Below are 26,928 nucleotides of genomic sequence, written 5' to 3'. Positions count from 1 at the left end.
TTTTTATCATAACTAACAACCACATTGTGGAATCACCTTCCATCAATGGTATTTCCGAACGGATACAATATCGAAACCTTTAAGAAAATAGCTTATTCCTTCTTAAAAAACCGCCAACGCACTCGAAATGCCCCTGGTGTTGCGGGTGCTCATGAGCGGCGGTAATCACTTACCATCAGGTGAGCCGCAAGCTCGTCTGTCCTCTCTCCTATAAAAATCAATCAATCCATAATTTTGTCACGTAATCAAACTTTCAGAGCTTCCAACAAGAGGATATTTTTTTGTAGATGATCATGGAATGGTAATAATATACGATGAGATGAGGTTGAAGGAGGGTCCGTGTAGAGGTCGACCTGTACGACATTCTTCCTCAATTTTTGTGTTCAGGAATTTGTTGTTTTTAAATTCGAAACAATAATGTTTACAAATATCACAAAAATTGATATTAATACTTTCTATAATTGTATGGTTTTTAATAATTATATGTTTTACGTCTAAGCAAACAGAATAGCCTATGTGTAATTAAAATAAGGTATATTTTTGATTGAATAAAGTTCGTTGACATTAGTTAAAATAAATTCTTTAATGTTTAATTTCTCATATTGTTCAATGTTCTCAGTGGACATGAAATCAAATTGTAACCCCGTCGGGGTAAAGTAAGTGTATATTACGTTAAGTATGTACAGTCATCAGCAATAAATAATTATTAGAGTTTAAAATTTTATTTAATAAACCTTATCTATTCAAATAATGGATATGAAATGTCCGTTTGTAATTTCTAATTAATAACTTTTACTTAATATATATTAAAGTATATACTATACTTACATAAGTATGTTTATTCTTGCCATCTCTGAAACGGCTAGACCAATTTTGATGGGACTTTCACTCGCAGTTAGCTAATATTAGAAGGAGTTAAATTCCCTCTAATTCTGCTAATCCGATTTTTTAAATTCTTTATTATATAGCTATATAACATCACACCACGACCAATACCACGGAGCAGAATAGAAATGAAAAATGTGGTAAAAAATATTCAATTTAACGCTGCGTACGCTGAGTAAACGGTTAACATTCCGTAGAAAAGTTTTACAACGGACTGAATTGTTCTCCTTTAAAAGTTCTAAAACAAAGTCCGCGACAACATATGTCTGTCTATTAAGATACTCACAATAACCCTTTTTATGGTAATCAAATTTGTTAAAAAATAATGCATTATTTAGAAAGGTTTTTCTTTATACATTTATAAATATCACATATCATATTAATCCTTATCCAAATAAATATATTATAAGTATTTAAATTTGAACAAAATAGTCCTTTATATCATTTGATTTTAATGAACACTAGATATCTATCTTATAATGAAAGAGTAACCTCAAATATTGGGCCCGTGCGAAGCCGGGTGCCGCCGGGTGTTGTCCAACTGATATAAATCAATATAATATTCTGTGACTATACCGGTGGCTTGTTATTTGCTCGTCTCGTCCTGATCTCCTTCCTTCACACCGGAGCTGTTTGCTAGTGTATTATATGTAGAGAAGTATGAAATTAAACAACATTTTGTGAAACAAGAGTTTTATTTAATAATGATCTTCATCAAATAATAATAAAATTAACTGAACAGCTATCTACAGGAAGCCGTTTGGCAGTATCACTACACGTTTATGTCGCCAGTACATACTACATGTATTTCTAATATAACACAATTTCAAATATCTTCAATCAGTTCTACATTGAGAAAGTATTATAACTAAAGTTAGGTACTGTTCATTGTTACACTAGAGTCAGACTTTTGTTTGAGTCAAGGTTTTAAAGCGAAATTGTATTTCTACCACTCAGCTATATAGCAAGAACATGTCGGGAGAGAACTTAGTTCTGAAAAAAAAAATATAAATAATCTCAGGACAATAATGTCAATTTTTAAGGATTATGTTAATTTAAAATTTTCGGTAATTACAATTTTTTATAGGATATAGTAAACGACATGTATCCAGAGCCGTAAAACGTAGGAAATAAAGGTTTAAAAAGGTTAAAGCCAATGTTAACAGTTGTTTGTCAAATTTGTGGATAAAATCTACTACTACTATTAGTCATGACTCTGGACGCAATTTTGTATTACTTTTAATACATGAAACAGTACTTTCTTGACTTTTTTCTTACTCTGGATTGCAGGAACAAATAGTTTACCTTTTATTTCATCTTTCATATCATTATCATACTTGTTTTAATTTTTTTAATTGAAATAGTAGCTGATAGCGTTACTACCCTGCCTAAGAGTAGTCTCTTAGCCATGGCATTTTTTTATATTTATAATATCCCAAATTCAGTGTTTTTCAATTTTTAATTAAGATAAATACAACAAATAAAAGTTGCTGACTCAATATATGAACAGAATAAATAAATATAAACATCGCTAATGTGGTACATGCCACTACAGTATGTCGGTCTGTGTAACAACTTATAGATTTTTAAATACGATATTTACAATTTAATTCGTTTCTAATCAATAGAGCTATAACACTGAAATATTATAGTCATAAAAATTACATTTTTGAATGTCAACTGAAACCCAATCGTAGTGTGATCGCCATGTGAAGTTGTATATACAATTTCAGTTAGACTTCAAGAGTAACTTTCTGAATTAATAAATATTTACGACTGAAGTTCACTTACATTCTGTTTAAGGTTATGTGAACAATTACTCAACTTTCTTTGTCATCAAAAATGACATTTTAATTATTACAATAATAACAATGAGTTAAGTGGAAACGCTATTGGGCAATCCTACCAGTGAATTGTCATAAACCTAATACCAAATTATTTTTAGTGATTTCCAAAAACATAAAACAAACATAAATTGCTTTGAAAGTACCAATAAACCAAAAAACAGTGTATATACTAAAGACATTCGAGAGTAAGAAGCTTAAAATCCATAAATATGAAGTATGAACTTTCAGATGTTTTCCATCTCGCTTACACACCATTGAGTTGAATTGAGTCTGATAGAGATGTCAAATGTTACTAACGTTAATAAAACGTGCCTCATACATTTCATTTTAAGCTTCTTCTTCTCACACTGTATAGCTACTAAATTTCCACCATTATTATACAATATAAATAGTGCAATAATTTACACTTGAGACCATAGACAATATATTTAACAGATTACAAACTTTTTTTTACTTGGTAACAGGTGCGTGATTTTTTAAATATATTTATTAAAAAATAATTTACTAAACATCTTCAATGATCTTTTCTTAAAATTCTCTTCTTTCTGTCTTAGAATTAACAAGAAATATTTCACGTTAGTATACTTTTTAAAACTAGATTGTTAATTAGTATGTTTATAGTTAAAGTCATAAATTCTCATTCTAATCGCATTTGTGAATTTGTAACATCATATAGTAACTTTTATTATGCTAATATAATTCTTTAACTCCAATTTAATATTCTTGATAGAATATCATGTTCGCGCATGCCTCTTGTAGACTAGATACATTACGACAAAATATAACAAATGTATTATAATATAAATGAGCAATATGAATTGCCGTCATCCTTAATTTACTGCATTGATATAAGCATATACACAAATAATAATTTTAAGACTATTAAAAATAATTAAAAATAGATATAAAAAATAGTAAATATTTATGAGAAATACACTTGTAATATATGAAAATAATATTTAATAGACGTTTCAAGTAATATCTATAATATATAATATATGTACAAACTCTAGATTGACGGATTTTATTCTTCATACAAAAATCAAACGTCTAATAATAAAGCATATTAAACTTTGTTGTCCCTTTCTTTCAACCTTATTTTCTTCATTCGATAGAAAGAGACAAAACGCTCTAATAGTTAATAAAGTTTGTAGATTATTCAATATTAAAAAGTTGTAATGGGTTTTATAAGTGTAATTTAATTATAGATAAGAAAATTTCAAAGTTTTTAATATAAATGTAATTACAGTTTTATGTATATAATTTCAACTAGAGACCCAGTTTGCTGCGACGGTTATGAGTTCAGGTCTAAAACATCATTTTTTAATCTGCCGAGTTGTAGACTCAAATATGATATTACATAAAACTAAATTCTTGTAATAGTCATCGAACCCGATGTTACAATAATTTGGTCTATATGAGTTAGTGTTACGTACTTACGGAATCATCAAAGAGTTTGTAACTTAACATCTTAATAATAATATAAACGCAAAAGTTTGTATGAATGGATGTTACTCTTTCACGCAAAAACTACTGAACGGATTATGATGAAACTACATTAATATAGCTTATACATCAGAATAACATATAGCCTATAAATTGCACGGGTGTGAAACCGCGGGCCCAGCTAGTATTAAAATGAATTTGTAAACAGTACAAGTCCGAGTGGTGTTTAAATTTTATCTTTTAATACATTATTAATAATTTTCGAATATATATATTTACTATTTTATATACAATATCCTAACTAGCCATCCTTATTAAGGATTCATTTTGAAGTCAGATTTGACATACTTCGCGTCATTCTTAGTATGTTCTCTCAATATCTATGTCATAAACTTGAGTCTCGATGTACTACAAAAATATACGTGTATTATAAATATATACATATATGGGGTAGGTTCACATATGGAAGTGACAAGACGGATTTTCCATTGAATAAAGAAATTTAATTTCAAGATTGTTTTTATGAAATAGATATGGTAGGCAATCTAATGAGAACTGGTAACTATCGCCTAGACGAAAGCATCACAGAATACACTGTGACAGCGTGACGTACCTCTGAAATTTGCCTTTCTTGAGGTTATGTCCCCCATACTGCCATTTCTCAACCTTCTTTAACATATTAAAGACCGCATTGAAAAATCTCATTTCCATAGGGACCAGCATTTCTTTATTATTAATTACGTGAGTCTATCTCAAATTAATTAAGTCCGCTGTAGACAGTATCTCTTCGAGGGACCAGCGATTTAACTACTGTACATAAATTTAAATTTAAATCATGCCCACAGGTGCACAAGTGGTTCCCAGTTAAAACATGTCGTGTGCCCACCCGTGAGCACGCGGGCCGGTAATGATGTTTATTTATTTATTTAACTTTAATGCACACAAACAATATGTACATATGGCGGACTTAATACCTTGCGGTGTTATCTACCGGTCAACCATGAGGCGCAGAGAAAGATTGTTGGCGGTACACTAATATAAAAAAAGATATATAAATATAAAGCAAAATATTTATATATAAATTCCTATAAAAAATAGTTGTGGAGTGACCCACCGGTGAGCATGCGGTCTTTAACGTGTTAAGAGACTTATCTTTTCAACGAAATTAAATGACTCCAGATGTGAAAGTACCTACATAATGGAAAATAATCATATAAAAATAATTATCATCAATAAAATTACGAATTTGAAGCCGTTCATGCGAAGTTCAAGCCATGTTTATCAATATACCTCTGCCGGGCTTCGGCGATCATCTGGGCTTTCCTCTCCTGAAAACTGAGCTGTCGTTCTTTGGCACTCTTGGGGAACACCCCCGTGGGGGTCGGCGTCACGTAGCGGGGGGCGGGGGGCGCCGCGGGGGCCGACGTGGACGGCTCTGGCTCGTACGTGGTCACCCCTTCCAGGAAATTGGTGATAGTTACGTCCACACTGCCGGTTGTTGCTAAAGAAAAAAATATTTACATTGTAATGTATATTATAAACAGCTATTGCCCGCGGTTTCGCTCGAGTTAATTTATACCCTTAGGGGTGGAAGATGCCTATGTCATAATAGCTTTATGCATACAAAGACTCAGGCCGATCGGTTTAAAATTGACAAAGTTTCATACAAACTTTCATCCCCTTAGGAGTGGAATTCATCAAAATCCTTTCTTAGGGGATGCCTACATCATAGTAGCTTTATTCATGCAAAGTCTCAGCCCGATCGGTTTAAAATGGACAAAGTTTCATAGAAACTTTTACCCCCTATTTTATACCCTTGGGGGTAGAATTAATCAAATCCTTTTTTAGCGGATGCCTACGTCATAACATCTACTTGCATGCCAAATTTCAGCCCAATCCGACCAGTGGTTTGGGCTGTGTGTTGATAGATTACTATGTCAGTCACCTTTGAATTATATATATTTAGATGTATGTAAGAATTCTGAATTGAAGTTTATAAGTTCTAAGTTAGAACAACGTGACGTTCTCGGTGGTCTAGTGATTTAGCACGCCACACCGATGCAAACATTTAAATTCATAAGTATTGCATCGACCTGGGTGTTTTTACACAAAACAAAATGTATCTAAGCATTTATCACTTGTGTAGTGCCCATAACACAAGCTCTACTTAGCTTAGAACTAAATGGCGCTATTGGAATTGTCCAGCAGATTATTATTCAATTGTAATTCTTTTATTTCCTTGGACACTCGAATTTATAGAGAAGATAATGTTAGCTAGATAAAAATAGTCTTTTACATATTCTAAGCTATTTCCTTCGAATTCTATGATAGCTTCTATGGAGTTCTATAAAGAATTAATAAATTAATTAATTAAGTAATAATTGTATGCATATAACACCTACCGAGGTCCCTCAAGATGTCCGCCAGAGGTACTGCGGGCAATACTTCCTTGACCTGCCGCGCCTTCGCCTCCATCCCCAGGCCGGCTCGCAAGGTCCCCGCGCGGGGGGCGGGGGCGGCGGCGGGGGCGGCGGGGGAGGCGGCGGGGGCGGGGAGGGGGCGGCGGCGGGCGGCCTCCCCCGCCGCTCTCTTTGCGGCCTCCTTCACATCCTCCCAGTTGAATTCTGTCAGTTCCACCTGTAATTTTATTTGGACTGATTAGACTTTTCGCTTTTGCAACAGCATACGCTGGTGGTCAATCTATTCTTCCAAATTTGTATTTTAAAATGAATCTCTATTATTGTAAACATGTATAACATTTATTTGAAAAGAATATGAGCTGAGTTTCATGTCAGTTCGAAATCATTCCGAACTGACGGTAGATTTGACATATCATAAGAGTCTGTAATAGACCTACATGGATAGATATTTTGAATTGAATTTGAATTTGGAATAATAATAAAATAATAATACTGCTGTTACGTCAAACGATACTGCCTTTTGGCTATGCACACACACTATGTTACTCACACCGTTTTTTTATTTTTGTACCTATATTGTATTTTATCAGTATATTTGTATTGTATTTTGTTGACTGACCAATGTAATTGTGTATCTACTTTTAATTATTATTATTAATATTATAGTGCCTTGTGTGTCTTTAACGTAAATCAAATTTCTATCTATCTAAATACCCCGAGATCTGCAGCGATGGCCTCCCGCAGACGACGACTGTAGGCGCTGTCAGCATCAGAGCCGCGGTCGAGAGGTGGCAGCAAGTTCACACGGAACACCGTCACCGGCGACCACAGGAACCACAACGCGTCCGACCACGGGAACCTGTCACCACCGCCGCCGCCAGCCACCGTCACCGCTGTGTACATACGCTCCACCGCTGGAATGACATTTTTTTTTTCAGAGAAAAAATTGAAGGATTTTGGGGAAGAATAAGAATTTGGGGAAGGGTAAAAGTGAGACACACTTTATGCGTATAGTTAGTAAATTACGCAATGATCACGGGTAAACTGATTTACGGTTTATCAGTGATCATTGCGGTTGAAACACTGCCGAAATATCGGGTACTCAATAAAAATAAAACGTGGTAAGATCATATAATTTTACTAAGTATATGTATAAATAATGACTGCATCAAATTTAAAATAAGACACACTTATATCAAGCATATTGTGTGACGGTCTAGGTGGTCTAACGGTTTTGCTCACCGCTTTACTATCCGATGGTTGTGGGTTCGATTCCTTGCACGGTACAAACATTTGTATTCGTGAGTAAGATTGTTTATATCTACTTAGAACAAGATTTATTTAAAATTGCTTATATTAGGTTTATTTAAACAAAGATTATTTCTTTTCTATTCATAAAAAAAAAAACATATAATCATATTTGTGACTACAAATATTTCTATAGTGCGAGATTCGAACCCACAACCACAGTGAAGAAAGTGGTGTGGTAAACTACTAGACCAATCAGGCTGTCAATTGAGTCAACGTAAGAAGAATATAATAACTCACAGATGGTAACAGGTTGCACTCTATTGCCAATCTGGAAGGGCCAGTCCGTGAACTTGAGTAGCCCCTTGCCATTCGTAGGGCCACCCTCCGGCTGCAGCAGTATCGGCTTACTGGGAGAGTCCGCAAAATGTGCCCTGAAACAAGTTTGGGTATACAATCTGATGAGTGGGCTAAATACATGTTTTTTTTTATTTATTTATACTCTTTAGTCTATCAAATACAGAAAAAAGGTAGTATATATACATGAAATATACAAAAGGAGGTATTATCCTTTAGATGGATGGAGAAAAAGGATAAGTGGCAGGAAGGTGCTGAAGAAAAGTGTAAGGTCATACTAATATTATAAATGCAAGTGTTAATAATTTCAGTTAAGAGTTTAATAGTTTCAGAACTATACTGCTGAATGATGTTAATGAAATTTTATGTGAAGATAAACAGTATTACCAGGATGCACATAGGCTATATTTTATGTCAAAATTAATCTAAACGGGGCAGATAGCAGTATATTTTCCAATATATTTCAGTGTAAAGCTCGTAACATATAATTGGTTAATTATGCCCAAATTATTATTAATAACCCAGACTCATACTTAGCTAATAATATTTTAGTAATCTCTTTAATTAGTGCGGGACTGAAAATATATTTTATATTTTATGTTATCCTTTAAGATTATTTATGATAATGAAAATTATTTAATACATACTTTCTCACAAACTGTGCAGCATTCCTTATGCCCAATGTAGATGCAAAAAATGGTGGCACCTTCCATTTTCTCAACTGCAATAAATGTTACATAATAATTATGCTCTATTTCTAAACACCAAGCTATAATTTTGTAATAATATAACCTACTTTATTGCAATATTTATTCATTATTAAAATATAAGGACACTTTAGCAATGAATGAAAAGATAAACAAAAATTTTGGGATTTTCATCAATTTATCATATTATACACTTGTTGTTTTTTCAATTTTTGTCGGTATGCCTGTTTGTTCCGGCTAATCTCTGAAATGGCTGGACCGATTTTGATGAGACTTTTATTGGCAGGTAGCTGATGGAATAAAGAGTAACTTAGGCTACTTTTATTTTAGAAAAATTATTTTATTTTAGAATAATAAAGTTAAATTCCATGCGGACGAAGTCGCGAGCACAAGTAGTTATACATAAATAAACAAGTAATAATATTTAGTATACAATAATAAGGTTCACAGAGGCTTCACATAAGTTTAACTATAGAACAAGTTAAGTATAGAATATTTCCTGAATCTCTGTGACTGATATTTTATTACTCAATACTGTGACTTATAATTTTATGATATTAAGTACTTGCTTTGTATTCATATAAAGTAAAAAAATTTCACCAACAGAAAAATTAATTTTTGTAATATAATGTAGTATAACTGTTGATTTGATTTGATTTGATAACTTTTGTAACCAGAAAATATTTACACCAATTTCAGTTTCATAGATTTTAAAAAACATTCTAGATAAGAATGTATATTCTAGGATATTTAAAAAAAAATCTTTGAATAATGTGTTGAACTTTCTTCACAAGAGCTTGGCTGGCTATTCTAGTAATCTCAGCTCTACACACACAAAGGACCAGAAGAGAACCTAAATGTGAATAATAGAGTCCAAGTTACACACTGTTTTCTCAAACAAAGTATAAATTACTAAAGTAAACATTATACTTACACTTATTGTGCCCAGAACATGTGAAGCCGCAAGTGAGTCCAGGCATGACACATAATTGGAGACAAGCACACTACAACGTGGGTCTCTATTGCCCTTTAGTTTCACATACACACCTACAAACAAAACATTTACATATAATGATCAAATTCATATTTTTTAAAACATAAATATAATTTTCTAAAATCTAGACCTGCATAACTTGTATCTAAAGCTGCGCTAGCAAGCTCCTACCAGGTTTGGCTGAGCAGGGACACATGAACAGTGCCACAAGTCCCAGAAACTGCTTTGAATTTACCTCTCTACCACATGATGGACATGGCGCTTGCACATAATCCATAGAATGCTGTGACATTCCTCCCACAACCGACCAATAAGAGATTGTCTTATTGTTAAAAGCAATCATTTAAAGACAACCACATATAATATTTATTATCTCAAGTATGTTCTTTGTTATGATTTGTTAAAAGAAATAATTAGATTTTTCATAAGGGACATCTAAGTTTAAGGATATTACAACTACAGTTCATCCAATCACATTACAGCATAAGAAGCATGACATCCTAGTCCTATAGAATAACAAAACATGAGTGGCACTGCAGTTGTCACAGGACAATGTGATCTTTGTAGTGCTATTTATGTATATAGGTGATGTTTACCACTCACCATCTGTAGGGCCGATAAATTAAATTTAAATTAAACCTTAGCAATACAAAAACTTATATAAGTAAATTATATACTGACTAAACTAGGATTTATCTATGGAACCAAAATTTTTTATTACATATTTTAGTTTTTAAATTTCTAAGGTCATGAAGATCGAAGCAAAAACTGTCTATATTTGTAAGATTTTGACAATAGTTTTTTTAACAAAAATACGTATGTAACATTACTAACCGAACGTCCAACATGCCAGTGTAGACAGCAGTTGCCTCACGGCTGATTTATTTGGCAATATAATTGAGGCTATCCACAGTACAAGCGCCAACAATATTCTAAACGCCAGTAATATGACGCCGAATGGTAAATATAACAAAAACTGAAAAACATTATCGCCACAAAACCTGCAAAACAATATTAAATAGGACATTAATTAACATTATCACAGATTCGTTATTGGTAAACTTTCTTCTCCAAACAGAAAGTGGTATGCACAACAAAATATTCACCTGTCGTCGTTTTTTAATTTGTCCACAGTAAGAGCCATAGTTAATTTTGAAACAGAAATTAAGTTTTACTACTTAAATTTGTAATACATTTATGAGAAATTTCTAATTTCCTTTTCGTAATTACTGTAATCTGAAGGAATCACAATCACGAGATGACAGTTCGACGTAACGTAATGCGCAGATCACAGAGACTAGGAATGACAGGAATGTACACGATAAATTGGAAAATTTAAGCTTTTGATTGACGTAGCTGTCATTATAAACATGTTAATCTAAAATTAACCTATATTTTGGTTATCTACATTCTACGCAATGCATTCGAGTTTTATGCGGGTTTATTGTGTTCTTTGATTGTGAATGAAATGTGAAATTGGGAATTCCTTTGTTGGAATTGTATATTTACGACACTATCAAGAAAATTATATTAAATTAAAATTAATCAAATTTCTTTGCTGCTGTATGGGACACACTTGTGATGTTTTTTTAAAAGCCTAAAATAGTTTGTGGCATCGACACAAAAAGTGATAATCATTTATGTATCATCAAGTTTTTGTCTACAATTGGACCGAATTCGGAGAACATAATTATGGAACACATAACGCCTTCACCAGGCAGTAATACTCCAGAAGAAACTGAACAAAGGCCAGATGGAGATCACCGCGAAAGCAGAAGTCAAGGTTTTTCCTCCTCGAATACGTCCATCGCAGCTCTTAGTCAAATGGAAGAGAAAATGCGTAGAAAACTTCAGTTTTTCTTTATGAACCCTATTGAAAAATGGAAGGCGAAGCGGAAATTTCCGTACAAGTTCGTTGTCCAAGTGATCAAGATCGTATTAGTTACATTTCAATTGTGTTTATTCGCCCACAATAGATACAATCATGTTAATTACACATGGGATAATCGTATCAGTTTTTCGCACCTATTTCTACTCGGCTGGGACTCGACGCGGGAGATTAACGCCTACCCTCCTGGCGCTGGTCCTTTAGCAATTTACAAACAAGATGAGTTCTACAGCACCATAAATTATGCTATGGCGGGATATTCTAATCTAAGTAATGCTATAGGCGCTTACTCATACAATGATGAAAACAATATGAAAGTTGATCCAGTTTTCTGTCAGTATAATTACAAGCAAGGCATAATAAATGGTTTCAATGAAAGCTATACATTCAACTCGGAAATTGTGGAGACATGTCTTAATTTCACTAGTACAAGTGATGAAGTGTTCTCTTCACAGTTGTTTCTATCAAAATCAGGCTTCGACATCAATTTTGCAGCTCTAGTCAGAGCCAAACTTATGTTTTCTATAAACACGATAAATTTTAGAGCTGCAGGTCCAATCACACCTCCAGATTGTTACAGGTTTGATGTCCAGATAGTTTTTGATAATGAAGACCATGATGGCCAAATGTCTCTTATTCTGGAAGCAGATCCATACAAGCTGACATGTAGAGGTGATACTGATTATGTCACTGATAATAAAATTGACCAAGTCTTAAGGAGTATACTCAACATACTTGTCATTTTGATCTGTTCTGCATCATTCATTTTATGCAGTAGAGCAATATATAGAGCTCAGTTGCTAAAAGAGCTAACAGTTCAGTTTTTCATTCATACATACAACAAAGAACTGAGTTTGGATGGTCGGCTAGAGTTCCTCAATGTATGGTACATTATGATCATAATCAATGACATGTTGATCATAATGGGATCAGCCATTAAGGAGCAAATAGAGAGGAATCAGTTCACAAATGATCAATGGAATGTCTGCTCTTTATTCTTAGGCACCGGCAACCTCTTAGTGTGGTTTGGTGTCCTGAGGTATTTGGGATTCTTTAAAACATACAATGTAGTCATACTTACATTGAAGAAGGCAGCTCCAAAGATATTCCGTTTCTTGATTTGTGCTCTATTGCTATATGCCGGATTCACATTTTGTGGCTGGCTTATTTTGGGACCCTATCACATGAAGTTCAGATCTCTTGCGACCACATCCGAATGCTTATTCTCTCTCATAAACGGTGATGACATGTTTGCAACATTCTCTATTATGTCAAAGAAATCACCAATGCTTTGGTGGTTCAGTCGTGTATATCTATACTCATTTATAAGTTTATATATCTATGTTGTCCTCAGTTTGTTTATATCGGTTATAATGGATGCTTATGATACAATTAAGCAATATTATAAAGATGGATTCCCTAAGAGTGATTTGCAGCAATTCATTGGTGAGACCAGTGTTGAGGAAGTATCTTCTGGTCTGTACAGAACTCAGAGCTCTTCTTCTTTGAATGCAGTAATGAATTCATTGTTCTGCTGCAATTTTTATCGCAGCGCCTACTCTAAAATAGGGGGCGGAACATCTGCCCAGAATTTGTTGTAAACAGAATCTGCTCTGCAATATCTATTAATTTTTAAATAGACATGTAGATGCAATTACTGTTATCACTGAATGATAACATCAATAGTCCTTATTTTTGAAGTGATTACTTCTGTAATTGTTTGTTTATTTAAATATGTTGCACAGTTATCTTTAAATATGTTTGGGTTGACTGTTGTATTATCATTATTGATAATTGTTCACTATAACCATTATGTACTTGAATACTTTTCTTTAACAGATTATTATTCAAAATGTTATACTTTACAATATATATTATTGATTAAAAAAACTAGTCTGTTATATGTTAATTACTTTCTTAGCTTAAATTTGTCTCTTTCCTTATACTATTTATTGAGTATCAAAATGAACAAAGTGATAATGACAACTGATTTATAAAAAATTGTATATCTGTACTTTTGTGATAGTAAAAATAATTTAGAAGATGTAATTGTATAGTTGTATAAAATATTGTACATATTGGAGAGTTGTAAATTATGAAGATATACCTCAGGTTAGGTTACTTAGGTATTTTGTGTATAATGAAAATAATGAATGTACATATTTGGTAGCTGATATTATTGATTGTATGTACTTACAAGTGTGTAAAAATATATGAATGTATTTTAAATTTAGTTAAGATGTAGTTCCAAAATTCACATTCAGCCCTTTCTTATGTACAAAACAAGAATCTTAATAATCTCACATGTTTGTTTATTCAAATACATACATATTAAAATGTATAAATGTGCTAGGGTTGCTATCGAATTTGTTTTGGCGAATTTAAATCAGTACTTAATACGTATCGTACCAAAAACACTAGTATTATAGAATAAATTGCTTACAATAAGTTTGAAAATTTTATACATATTTATTTTGTACAATAATAGTAATTTTTTTATTAACTTAATTGTAACAAATAGATTATATTTTTTTATAGTGTTGATAGATTTATTATCCAATATATGTCACGTATGTACCGCCCTTAACACAGCCAAATATAAATTTAAAGCAGGTACTTAAGTACAGTACTACAGTAGAAATAGTATTAATGTATCCTCTCAATTACAGTGTACATTAGCAACCCTAGTTTATCAGATATACACTATCTACGTAATTTATCAAATACTCATAATAAACAAATATAGAAATAAATAGCCATAACTGTAATCTTATTTGTATATGATACCTAAAATATCAATATTTAACATGCCTTGTCTTTAGTTATTGAAAATATATTGTTACGAGAACTTAACTACTGTTTTACTTTTTTAGATATCATGTTTATGTAAATTTTCATAATGATTTGTTCAGCCGTTTCGTCGCGAAAAGGTGACAAACAGACACGCTTCCAAATTAATTATAATTTTTAATGGTATTTTATGAAACCACCTGCTCGTGCATCCGCCTGCGTTAACGGTTTACGCTGGCCAGGCTGATGGATGAGCATAAGGTCAGTTGACCCATCGTGACAAATTCACTAAGAATTTATTAGAATTATTTCCAGGGAGAACAGATGGAGTAATTAGTTCACATTGCTAACATTTACCCCTAATTTATTATAATACAGTAGGTATAGATGTAGGCAAGAAATAAGGACTTAAGTTACTCAGCTAATTTTGATATTTTTTTGGTGAATAGTCGATTTATTGAGGTGGCCTATATACTATAGGATATATAGCATCAAGCTAGGATCAATAGGATGGGAACTACACTGAAAAATATTACGAGGAAGACTACTTGCGGGGATTAGTTTATAAAATTATTTAAACTACATAACGGTTTTTATACAGTTTTAGCAATACGAGTGATTTAAGAGGAAGGTTTATATGTATTATACATATACACCCGAAGTCAGATAATTAGCCCATTGGAAGTATAACTGGCGAATATACTATCATCGTGCGGCAACACCGTTGCCTAATTACGATGGAGCTTGAAAAATAACTAGCCTATCATTCCAGACCGAATCGCCTCTTGTAAATATACTTCTTATGTATCTATTGTAAATACTTTGTTAATATACATAATGTAAATAGCAATCACTGGACTCATCATTCCACCCTCCTCTCCTGCTGCTACATGAACACATACAATACATAAATATTAGCGGCTCCAACATAGCCCCTAAACAGTTTCGTCGGGTAGCTAGTCCATTATATTATACATATATAAATAATGTATAAGTGCAATGAAGAATATATTAATAAGTGACATATAGGCATTTGGCTTTGTATCGTATATCCTTCCTCAGGTTTCAAATATCTTTTATTGATATTGGTTCACTCAAAGTCTAGAATGGAACCGCTGTTATGCATTATGAATCACATTCGGTGTCATGTCAATATTTAATACCAAACTTAAGGGCAAAGTATCAAAATTCACCGCATACCACACGTGTAACACGAACACACGTAACACGATATGAAATGTGTTGATACATTATCTGGCATTGGATAGAAATTACGCAAGCGCTGTACAAAAATAAAGTTAATTATGTAAGTACATTAATCAATTGGGTAAATAGATTTCTTGAACATTTATTTTTCGGACTACTCTAATACAGTTGGCTACAGCTGGGCTTTACAGCTTCCGGACGAGTGCGAGTGCAGATGACACTCCAAACCCGCGGAAGGACCTATGGAACGGCTGAAAGCCAACTCCTGCTTGACGGATATGACTAGTCTGAGGGCACGTTTATAGGTTCGAACCTCGGCTCAGGCCGTAGTAATTTCGATCGCCGTTTGAATTGGACGGGGAATCGAACGAAGTGGATTCTTGAACATGTGCTTACATGTATCTACTTACATATCTGTCAACACTCGGCACCCTTCCATTTTTTTACATCTATTTCTTGTAAAACAAGTCCGCAGTACGACTCCGCGTTAAGTGTTCGCATTACAATTTAGCACGCTATCGAATAAACTTGCTAATGTAGTACAGTTATTACACCCGTATACTCATTACCTAGATAAATTAAATCGCAACACCTCATCACATGAATACTAATGTGTTTTTCATATTACAGTGTAGATGTGTACGACTTGTAGTACACGGCATATCTGGTGGTAAACTGTTAGCGTAGGTTTTCAACGCAGTGTGGCGTACGTAGGCGCGAGTCGGGCAACATCCTCGTATGTTCCAGCCATTTTTTTTTAGTGGATGATAATGGAATGGTGTTCCCGCCTGCGCTAACGGTTTAGCGGGGCACCAGAGGAGGATGATAAGATGAACATGAAGTCAGATCAGTTAGCCCAACGTGACAAATTCACCGGGAATTTATCACGAAGGTTTCCGGGGGGAACCGCGTGGAGGTCCACCTGACATGGTATATTGCTAGCAATGGGATCATTAGTCCACATTACTAACAATCCCCTCCCCCCTGTTCCAGCCATTGGGAGGCTTCTCCTTCGTGGATACGTCCGCGGGGAACGGTGGCCGAGCAATGGTTTGGTTCTGGTATGCCCTGGGCGGGATAGTAGTAGTTCCTTCGGGATATTGCTGCTATGTCGGCCGAAAGTCCCACAAAGGGGGGCGGCGCAGGCTGGGACAATGGGCCCAGGTGGGGTCCGTCCCGGCCGTTAAGCGTCGCGTTGGTGGCCCGCTCCTGCTATAACTCTACTCTTGTAGAGACACGTGCGGAGAAAAAAAAGGCTTTGGACGTTTGAAACCACAGTTATAAAACTTACCTACGCGTTGCTGACTTTTAAGATACCCTTTTCAAAACCTCAGCCTATATTACAAATCCTTGTTCATTCTACGATTCGTGTGTTTAGGATAGCGGCTCCTTTGAAACAGCACTGTACAGGACCATTTAAGTTTTAGGGTATGAGGATAAATTCTCTGTCAATGTATAGATATACATAGAAAACAAGCAATTCTGTACAACAATTATACTCATAAATACAAGTATTCGTACCCTGCAAGGTATCGAACCCGCGACCGTCAACAAAACATTATTAAAACAAGATATCTGTTCGCAAGCATGCACACGGGAATAACACAGTATCTCAGGACAACAATGTAATATTATCCAATTGAATTAAACAATCATGCATGTAATGTGTAGTATTTATATCTGTAGTGTTTGTGAATCTTTATTATTCATCATAACGACCCATTTCCGTCTATCAACAGGATACTGATCTCTCCTAATAACGAGTGCTGCTATTTTGTGCATCAATTTGATACTGAGTACAAAATAAGACTAATTTACCATGTTGTTTTAGGGCAAACAGCCCGATATAGTTTTATTCCACTAAAATAAAACTACTATTTACCATTACCACCCTGTTCCAGAACAAATAGTCTAGTAGGTACAGTTTTACTTTACCTTTTCTGGACAGCTCACCATGGAACAGTACGTGAGACGATTAAAACTCCAACATATCCTGGAGCTAGAAGACCGGCAGTAGCTCTGGCTGCCAATTCCAATGGGAAGAAAAAACAGTACCTAACTTTCGCTCACTCCTAAATTTATCAGATGTCAGGGTAGTCTATAAGGGATTTATAATATGGGCCTAGTAGCCCGAAATAAATATATAAATAATAAAATATTTATTTATTTGTTTCCTTTAATTTAATTTTGGAACTTTAACCTTTTAATTAAAACCTTGAAATTTGATTTTAATTATGGAAGCTTGTGGCCCATTAGGACAATTCACACAGATCATTTTTAGTTTATATGGAATTTCTTACTCATAAGGTACTCAGTTAATACAGGAAGAATTTCAGTCTTCAGTTAATCCAAAAAAAAACAGTACATAGGACTACTGTCAAATGGTTTTTTTTATTTCTATATAATTTCCCTAAATTATATAATTAATTAAAAGTACATGCCAGTCCCATTGTATCCTAAAACTAATGACTATATCACTTCACCAAATTGAGCAAATTGCTTTAGCCGCACCACAGATAACATAATATTGGCTGCACTATCTAAAGGATCGTCTAAAACACTTTGAGCGGCACCAATAACGAATATATTAATTTTTGTTACTGTTACACTTCTCTTGTTGTGTATATTAGGCATTCCATTGCAGAGTCTATATTGGAAGCCTGGTACCATCATTTTCCGCTCCTATGATTCTAGGTAAATAGAAGAAAAGAAACAAAATAACGGGTACTTAAATAACTTTTCAACATATATTATGCATATAATTTATACACTAGTAACAAATTTACAAACTTACAAAATTTATGCACTTCATATCGTAGTGTAAAAACATCCATATCAAATCAATTCATACATACATAACACAGTTTTCTTTACAAATGAACTAACGTAGGTTTTGTAAAGAGTCGGTAGGTCTGACTCATCCAATTATACTTGTAGGGTGAATGAGATATACCAGTGAAATTACCGGGTACGGAAGCATCTTAGTCCTCAGGAAAAGGAATTGAGGTGTGGTACCAGAAGCGTCATGGGAAGACGTACGTACTAAACATAATATTTTGCATAAAATCCGAAACAGGTAATAGATTTTTTTATTCAGGGGTTTTTTTTTAATGGTGCACCCGCCTGCGCTAACGGTATACGCTGGCGGGGCACCAGTGGAGGATAATAAGATGAGCATGAAGTCATTAGTGGCATCGTGGCAAATTCATTAGGAATTAATCTATAATTACTCGCCTGTGCTAACGGTATACCGTTAGAACAGGCGAGTCCACTATTTTCTATTATAAACAACATTGGCGTTATTATTTTGCATGCTTCCGTACCCTATTACACTGTCATATTAAGGTTATCAATTATCATTACAATAAAGTACAAAAATAGAGCTTGTAAAATGCTGAATCAATAAACATACTGTATCAAGCCAAAAACTACAATCATCATAATGAACCTGCATACCTTCAGGACTGTTATTCCAAAAACTCACGATAATTTTCTAGTGAATGGGCGATGAGCTAACTCATTTGACGTTATGTTTATCTTATTATTCACCATTCCTTTATCAATATAGCGTAGCGGCTTTTGTATTGATTGCCGCATGCATCCTTATGTAAGGTGCGAATACTGTAACTACCATATAGTAATTTTTGTGGCTGTGACGTGGTCGTGTGGAATGAGTGGTCATGCTCACTGAAGTGTCCAGACATGTGGCGGCGTGGTGGGCCGGGTCAATGGGCTCCCTGAAGTGTGGTCGAGCGCGGTGATGGCTGGCTCATCCGTCATACTCGTGAACGAGTGCTGCTTGTAGGGACTGGTCTGCTCTTATCACTACGACTGATTTAATCTTATTGCATGATTATGTTTGACCCAAAAAATTAGTGCTTGTTGGTAGTTTGTATTCACACGTTTCGACTTGTAAATGTAAACAAGGATTATTTAAAAGAGCAACACACAAGTTTCTTGCTCGTTCTTCTTGTGATGAGACAGCTTTCCGAACGAGTGGTAGATAAAAAACAAATTGTTATGACTATTCAAAAGTGCTTAAATTAAGTTTATTTGAATAAATGATTTTCTATTCTATTCTATTCTATTCTATTCAATTAGAAAAAAAATATTTTAGATGTTATTGGTGTTTTCATGACCGGAGTGTCAAATTATAATCGACACATTTTGTTGTGTGTAGGGGCAGCAACCACCAGGTTACAACCCTATCAAGCAAATAATAACTCTATTTCTTCAGTCATAACCATAAATTCGGAACATACTTACTTATAGTACATTATATTATTTACAATTACATATATTTGGACCTGATTTTTAGGAAATACATACGAATGTAAAATATTACTGACCTAACAATATGGCAACCGAATTGGCGTTGGCAAGTGTTCTAGGGGCACATTACACTATCATATTTATGTATAAAATCGTTCTACAACAGCCTTATATAATACTACCCCTGATGTTTAATTACATATCGACAGAAGAAAGCAATATTGTCATAACTTCAAAATATTACACCAAAAAACTGTTTGAAAAATATTAAATCATATATATGGAGATTTAAGTTGAAAATTGGTTAAATACATACCAATTTTCCACGTTCTATATCAATAAATAGCTATATGTGTTAAGATTTTTTTTAAATAAGAGAATCTGAAAGAACTTTTATGTAAAGAGGGGTTTTTGATGTTACAATTATTCCGCTTTCTTCCGTCAAGATTTATTTACAGAAAAATGGCATAAACGAACAATATTTAAATATCAAACAATAATATCTTTTAAAAGTAGTTACAGAATGCCTGACGATATATTATTGGCCATTTTAACAAGTTTTATATTTTAATCAATGCTTCCCAAACTATGGGTCACACATAATTATAGAATCCATTTGATAGGATTGATGGTACCCAAGCGGGCCCTGAAATGAAAACCCTCTCATCCGCGAAGAAGCCAATTATTGGACTCGGACACTATAGCCCTATCTGTGGAGCATACAATATTTTTTGAAACTTCACTTTCAAAATTATTGGTTGCTCCAGATCGGCACAAAGCCCCAAGTATAAGAAGTCCTGTAATTCTCCTGTTCTCTAAGATGGGGCGTTAATGTCATTTTGACAGCTAACAGTTGAAAAGTTTGCTGAGTATCACTAATAGTTTATGCTCAGTTACTCTCCCGAGTCTGGTAATTCTTGTTAGTTAATTCACGGGACAGGCAACTTTGGGAACTACTGGCTTAACTAGACATCCGACATAGATATGTTAAAATTAGTTTACAATGCTCTTATAAAAGTCTTAAAATTGTCTACTAACCAGAGATGACAAGTCTTTTAAACGTTAATTATAAATATATGAATTCCTCGAACTCATGTCTTTCTGTTACGCCAAGTCTTATTGTTATTATTATTAGGCCATGTTCCTGACACTATACAATTAAAAAAAAAGTCATATATATTTATATATGACAGATGCCATTATATTTCATATAAAAAGTATAATTACATTGACACTTTATAATTTATTTACAAATCTTTCATAGATTAGACAAGCATGCAATAAAAATTAAGTTTTTACACTATTTCATCTTTTTCTTTCAAGCTATTTTCCAGTTAGAAAGAACACAATATAATTTATATTACATTGTTTTAATGAAATATATTTGTTTTTTATAATTAATTTAGAATAACATATTATTTCGCAATGCCTTGTTAGTCCGATTCCTCTGAACGAAAAGGAGTGTTAAGGTTTAGGGATGCACATCTGCATTCTAGTGCATCCCCCACGTTGTAGAAAGTTAGGCCAAAAAGAATATGTGTTTTCTTTAGTTTTTTTGTTATATTTAATATATTTCATAATCATTGCCCTTCATAAATATTTTATAAATATTTTTCTGTAATTATGCAAAAGGTATATGTAAAAATGAATAAACCCCTGATAGTTCGTTTCTTTGTGTACTATTGTCTCATTGGCCTCACTTTTACATTATTAATTATTACTTTTACAATTAAGTAGTCTGATGATATGAATTCCTGTATAATTTATAATAAAATTGGATTTTTTTTTCATTTTCGACTTGAAGCCTTCAATTTCCTTAAACTTATAATAACTTAATGTCTAAATGAGCTACCTCCCGATCAATGCGACAGACATAAATTACCAACAATTACAGTATAACTAAATAAATACATATAAACTTACAACGTCACATAGCTACCTTATATATTACATTATTAATAATAGACTTCGAAAATTCTTTGGAATCGAATATTGTACCAAACAATTGATATATTTCTAGTGCGAGATATATATATATATATATATATGACACCAAAGAATCTAATCGATATAAGTCTCAGTACAAAAATACTACACGATATAAATTCGTCAGTCTGTTCATATTATTTATTTCTTATCATCATCTACAGTCCTTTGCCGAGGCTCTGCACCCAGCATCAGTTGGATCTCGTCTACGCTCTTGCCCTTCGTCTCGGGGACTACGAAGAATATAAATATAAACCCAATGACCATAATACCAGCGAACAGCCAGAACACTTGCCCAGACCCAATTGCTTCGTTCAACGAGTTGAATGTACTTGTGACGGCGAAACTGAGGAGCCAGTTCAAGGTACCAGCCGTGGAACCGACGAATGCCTTTATATCAATCATGCACAGATCACCCGCCATCATCCATGGGATTGGTCCGAAGCCGAGTGAAAACGCAACGATGAACAACGACAGAGACAACAGAGGCAGCCACGATATCGACGCAACGATATCAGAACCTTCACCGTGTTTATCTTGTAAGAAGAAGAAAACGCCTAAAGCCGTTGAACACAAGCACATGACTAAGGCAGACAACAGTAGTAGAATGCGTCTGCCTAGTTTATCAACAACCAAACTGGAAATGAATGTGGCGATGACCTGTGTAACTCCTATGATTATCGAGGATACATCATTGGACATAGACGCGCCAGCTGACGCGAAGATAGCCGACGAGTTGAAAATTACTGCGTTGATACCCGACAGTTGTTGGAACACCATCAAAGCGTAACAAATGATAATTGCTTTCACTGCAGACTTCTTTGTGATGGCAGAAGTGAAGGAGACCTGGTTCTGCCGAGATTCCTCAGCTTTAAGTTTTAAGCCGTTCAATTCGCTATCGACGTCGTATGCGCTACCTCGTAATTTGATTAGAGCTTCTCTAGCCTCATCATTTTGTCCTTTAACAATCAAGTAGTTCGGACTCTCCGGCATGAAGAAGAATATAATACCAAATATTATTGGTATTAATGTACACAAAATGTTAAAGACCAATACAGAAGTGTAGCTACCGACGGCATAAGCGAATAGGATACCAATTGTAATCATCAGTTGGAAGTAACTGCCTAAAGTACCTCGTATTGAGTCTTGGGCTATTTCACTAGTGTAGGCTGGAGCTGTCACGCAGAAGGCTCCTCCAGCTATACCCGTTATGAACCTGCCGGCCATGAGCATACCGACGTTTGTTGCGAGGGTAATCAAAAGCCAGCCCAATGTGAAAGGCAATACAAGGAACAACATGGTTTTTTTACGGCCTATAGCGTCCATGATTAAGCCAATGGGGAAACACACTGCAGCAGCTCCGAGATTTATGAGGGATGAGATCCAATCACCTTGCGCGACGGTCACAGGGAAGTCGTATTCAGTGCTGTTTGGCTGCGTAATTTTGTAGACGACTGGGGAAGACCATCCAAGCATAGACCCGGCCGCAAGCGCTCCAAGTGTAGCTGAAATCAAAAAGTAATAATTGATTAGTTATTAAAGAAATTGAGAGAGAGATGGTGAGAGAGAGAACCTTGACAGCCTTGGTGTGTTTAAGATGGAGGTCAGAGTAAGAGGATCAGCTTCTCCTTATGATTAAGATCTAATAGGTACCTAGAAATAAGTACTTAACTCTCGAATCCACTATCAGAGCATTATATCTCTTGAACTTATTTTTGGGTAAAGTCTAAGATGTGTAAACAGCCTTACCTTCTCAAATAAATAAAATTAGAATGTACCTCTCATAGTTAAGTATAATAGTTTAAAACATATAAGTGTTCACAATTAGTTGTAAGTTTATACTGTATACTTATACCACAGATAACATAATGTTACATCTACTACTATACAACTATATATTTAATTTTGTAAATAATATTAAAAAACATGTATTTATCAGGGGAGAGGGGTTGTTAGTAATGGGGATATGAGAGGGCAAAGCTTACAATCTGCATATAATTCCTGACACAGTTCCCACTATGGTTCAACTGACCTAACTTCATGCCATCCTATCATCTCTACTGGTGTCCTGCCAGCATATACCTAAGGGCAGGCAGTTGCAGCATTCCATCATCATCATATGGATGATGTATAAGTGATAAATATTGTTTTCTGTATGGGCAGAAAACAATATTTATCACCTGGCATTATATGATTAAATAACAATTACTTCAAGTATGCATGGCAATAGTTGTTCATGTACAGAATTTTAATTTAATGTCAGACATATACAAATATACATTGTAACTAAACTGGCTTTTAGAATAATAAAAATAATTTTAATTGAGTCTCTTGCTAGTTCTTCTCAATTGAATCTGTATACGGAACTGAACAGTATCGAAATAATTACAATATAAAAAAATTACATAAGCCACTAAAATGTCCTACATGAATAAATGATTATTAATTTGAATAATTATTTATTTATAGTAGAGACTTGTTTGTTGTTACACTTAGTGTCTTATTATTTTATTAGTAGTTAGACTATTAATTAATGTTGTATGTGGAAAAAAATACCTGATAGAGCTGCAATGTATTGTGGCAATTTCCGCCCTGAGTCACCTCTTGTCCCCACCAGCTCCGACTGGGAGACGCCCACGTCAGCCATGGTGCCGTTGTCCACACGCTGAAAATAATATATATTGGGCCATAAGTGTTTGCAAATATTTGAAAAACACACTTCACATTTACACTTCACATTTGTTTCTACAATATTTGATTAGTAATAAATTTCAAAAAGTAATTTTTTCACTAGGGGAGATCATCACCAAGGGTCTTTTTTTGTTTGAGGTTGTTTAGGATGTAACAACCTCCAAAAAAAAGGTGCTTGGTGGTGATCATCTACAGGAGTGGAGTACATCAATATTGTTACATGATCAACAGACTATTGTATTCTTAAAAGTAGGCTCCATTTAAATTTCCATCTCTTGCAATTAATAAATAAAAAGTATTCCTTAAAAAAAAGCCATATTTTTTATTCCTCGCAACTGACCCTTGCAAATAACTCCTTGTACTCTGGACTTGGACTCTGCTTAACTCTTTTAAACCACACGAGATTAGATTTGAATATAATTTTCAGTATCATTTATAGAAATTCTTCCGGAAGAATTATATTCACATAGTACTCAACCTCTATTACTGGGGGGGAAAGGGGATTGTTAGTAATGTGGACTGATGATCTTATTGCTAGCAATGTACTATGTCAGGTTGACCTCCATGCGGTTCTCCCTGGAAACCATCATGATAAATTCTTGGTGAATTTGTCACAATGGGCTAACTGACCTGACCACATGCTCATCTAATCATCCTCCACTGGTGCCCCGCCAGCGTAAACCATTAGTGCAGGCGGGAGCACTATTTCATTATTATCCATAAAAAAAACGTCTATTACTACATTGTACATTCACACAAAACCAAGGTCGCTAGCCATAATATTCACAGTAATTACTATGCTACAACATAAGTAACAAAAAAATAAAGAGTTCGGCAAATAAGTTACCTCATTTTGAATTTCACTACTCGGGCCAGGGGTAGAAAGTAAGGGCTCACGTTCCGAGTCGCTACTAGACCCCGACCGATTTCGCCTAAATATTGAACTTCTCATTTTCAATACTATCCCAGTAATCCACGTAAATTAACGCAAGAACTAGTCACTCATGTTAAGACACAAATAAATATTGCAAACAAAACCACTCATTCAAGTTTTAGTAAACAATAGAAGTTTGTTTAAAGAAATTTAAAATGGCATCCGAAGATAATTCCGATAACAGAATTATTCAGTTAATAACACAATATAGAATACAACAACAATAATCTTTAATACACTAAAAATAGACGTAACTACGTATGAATGTAGTTACAATAAACAAAAACAACTTATAAGTACAATAATAATAAAAAAATGATAACGTTAAAAAACATACAACTGACACATTCATGTCAGTCGATATTGACGGCACTGTTACTGTCAAAGTGCTGTCAAAACATGGACAAATTATAATTGCCACCTAAAAAAACAATGATGGAGAACAAGAGTTACCAACCGTACAAGGATACTTTAAAATCATGATAGGTTTTCTGACTCATTATTATCATGCTATAATATTAAATACAATTTTGACTTCGAGAAATTTATTATTTAGAATAAGCGTTTGATTTTAAATTATGAAAAAACAAGTATATTATGAGCTCAATAGCAAACTAAGGTTATATTTTTTTAATATATCTACTTAAGAATTAAATTTTTGTTTGGTTGGTTTCAATCAAGGGAGAGTTAGTCACAAATATATAACACACTAATTTGGTGGTGTCAACTAGATTCTAAAGCACGACCTTCAGAGCCTAAGTTAGAGTATTAACCCACTACACAACGACGCAGCAGATAATCACTATCTGTGTGAACCATAATTGTATGTATGAGTCTGTCATATAAACAACTAGTGACTCGCCCTTGTCTCACACGGCTATACAACGTATATGACGGACTATGTTTAATATACATATATTAGATTATAGATGTAAATCTAGCCCAATAAAGTCTTGCATGGTTTTTTTATGGATGATAATAATGGAGCACCCAGGATCATATAAGCTGGCAGGACACCACTGGATTAGCCCACCGTAATGAAATCACCAAGCATTATTGTTTCTATGGCGACCACATGAAGGTTGACCTATCATAGTATATTCATAGCCATGTCCCAAAGCCATAAATGTACTTGTTCCCATTACTAAAAATAGCGGTAATATGGGAACGAAGATAAAAATTATTAAAAAGACGAAAACAGTGAAAAAAACGGAAACGATTTATTTTATACTACCTGTTACCCGTTGTTTTTATTAA

At 34.2% G+C, this 26,928-nt stretch overlaps 3 protein-coding genes across 3 annotated transcripts; 1 reads left to right on the top strand and 2 right to left on the bottom strand.

Annotated features, from left to right (window-relative positions):
- Positions 1-5,220: 5,220 nt before the first annotated feature.
- LOC131845690 (lipid droplet-regulating VLDL assembly factor AUP1-like) lies at positions 5,221-11,063 on the bottom strand. Its single transcript, XM_059194783.1, has 8 exons — positions 11,011-11,063; positions 10,739-10,905; positions 9,845-9,957; positions 8,851-8,924; positions 8,147-8,280; positions 7,313-7,512; positions 6,581-6,815; positions 5,221-5,679 (listed from the first exon to the last, which is right to left on the bottom strand). The coding sequence occupies exons 1-8, from the start codon at positions 11,046-11,048 to the stop codon at positions 5,435-5,437; spliced, it is 1,206 nt and encodes a 401-aa protein (XP_059050766.1). The 5' UTR covers positions 11,049-11,063; the 3' UTR covers positions 5,221-5,434.
- Positions 11,064-11,546: 483 nt separating this feature from the next.
- LOC131845686 (mucolipin-3-like) lies at positions 11,547-14,632 on the top strand. The gene has a single exon (XM_059194779.1). It carries the CDS (start codon positions 11,597-11,599, stop codon positions 13,391-13,393), a length of 1,797 nt encoding a protein of 598 aa, XP_059050762.1. The 5' UTR covers positions 11,547-11,596; the 3' UTR covers positions 13,394-14,632.
- A 6,965-nt stretch (positions 14,633-21,597) lies between these two features.
- Positions 21,598-25,946, bottom strand: LOC131845692 (facilitated trehalose transporter Tret1-2 homolog). The gene is made up of 3 exons (XM_059194785.1): positions 25,585-25,946; positions 24,603-24,711; positions 21,598-23,551 (listed from the first exon to the last, which is right to left on the bottom strand). The coding sequence occupies exons 1-3, from the start codon at positions 25,687-25,689 to the stop codon at positions 22,188-22,190; spliced, it is 1,578 nt and encodes a 525-aa protein (XP_059050768.1). The 5' UTR covers positions 25,690-25,946; the 3' UTR covers positions 21,598-22,187.
- Between the last annotated feature and the right edge of the window lie 982 nt (positions 25,947-26,928).

Source organism: Achroia grisella, unplaced genomic scaffold, assembly GCF_030625045.1.
Source record: "Achroia grisella isolate CSIRO2021 unplaced genomic scaffold, CSIRO_AGI_Agris_v1 utg478, whole genome shotgun sequence".
NCBI classification, from domain to species: domain Eukaryota; kingdom Metazoa; phylum Arthropoda; class Insecta; order Lepidoptera; family Pyralidae; genus Achroia; species Achroia grisella.
This window is presented reverse-complemented; position numbering and strand designations above follow the sequence as displayed.

Coding starts and splice junctions, on each gene's coding strand:
- LOC131845690 (XM_059194783.1), bottom strand. CDS start 11,048: ATGGCTCTTACTGTGGACAAATTAAAAAACGACGACAG. Junction 7,513..8,146: donor AGTGCAACCTGTTACCATCT/GTGAGTTATTAT, acceptor ATGTCATTCCAG/CGGTGGAGCGTATGTACACA. Junction 5,680..6,580: donor GGACATCTTGAGGGACCTCG/GTAGGTGTTATA, acceptor TTTTTTCTTTAG/CAACAACCGGCAGTGTGGAC.
- LOC131845686 (XM_059194779.1), top strand. CDS start 11,597: ATGGAACACATAACGCCTTCACCAGGCAGTAATACTCCAGAAGAAACT.
- LOC131845692 (XM_059194785.1), bottom strand. CDS start 25,689: ATGAGAAGTTCAATATTTAGGCGAAATCGGTCGGGGTCTAGTAGCGAC. Junction 24,712..25,584: donor GTAGTGAAATTCAAAATGAG/GTAACTTATTTG, acceptor TATTATTTTCAG/CGTGTGGACAACGGCACCAT. Junction 23,552..24,602: donor ATACATTGCAGCTCTATCAG/GTATTTTTTTCC, acceptor TTTTGATTTCAG/CTACACTTGGAGCGCTTGCG.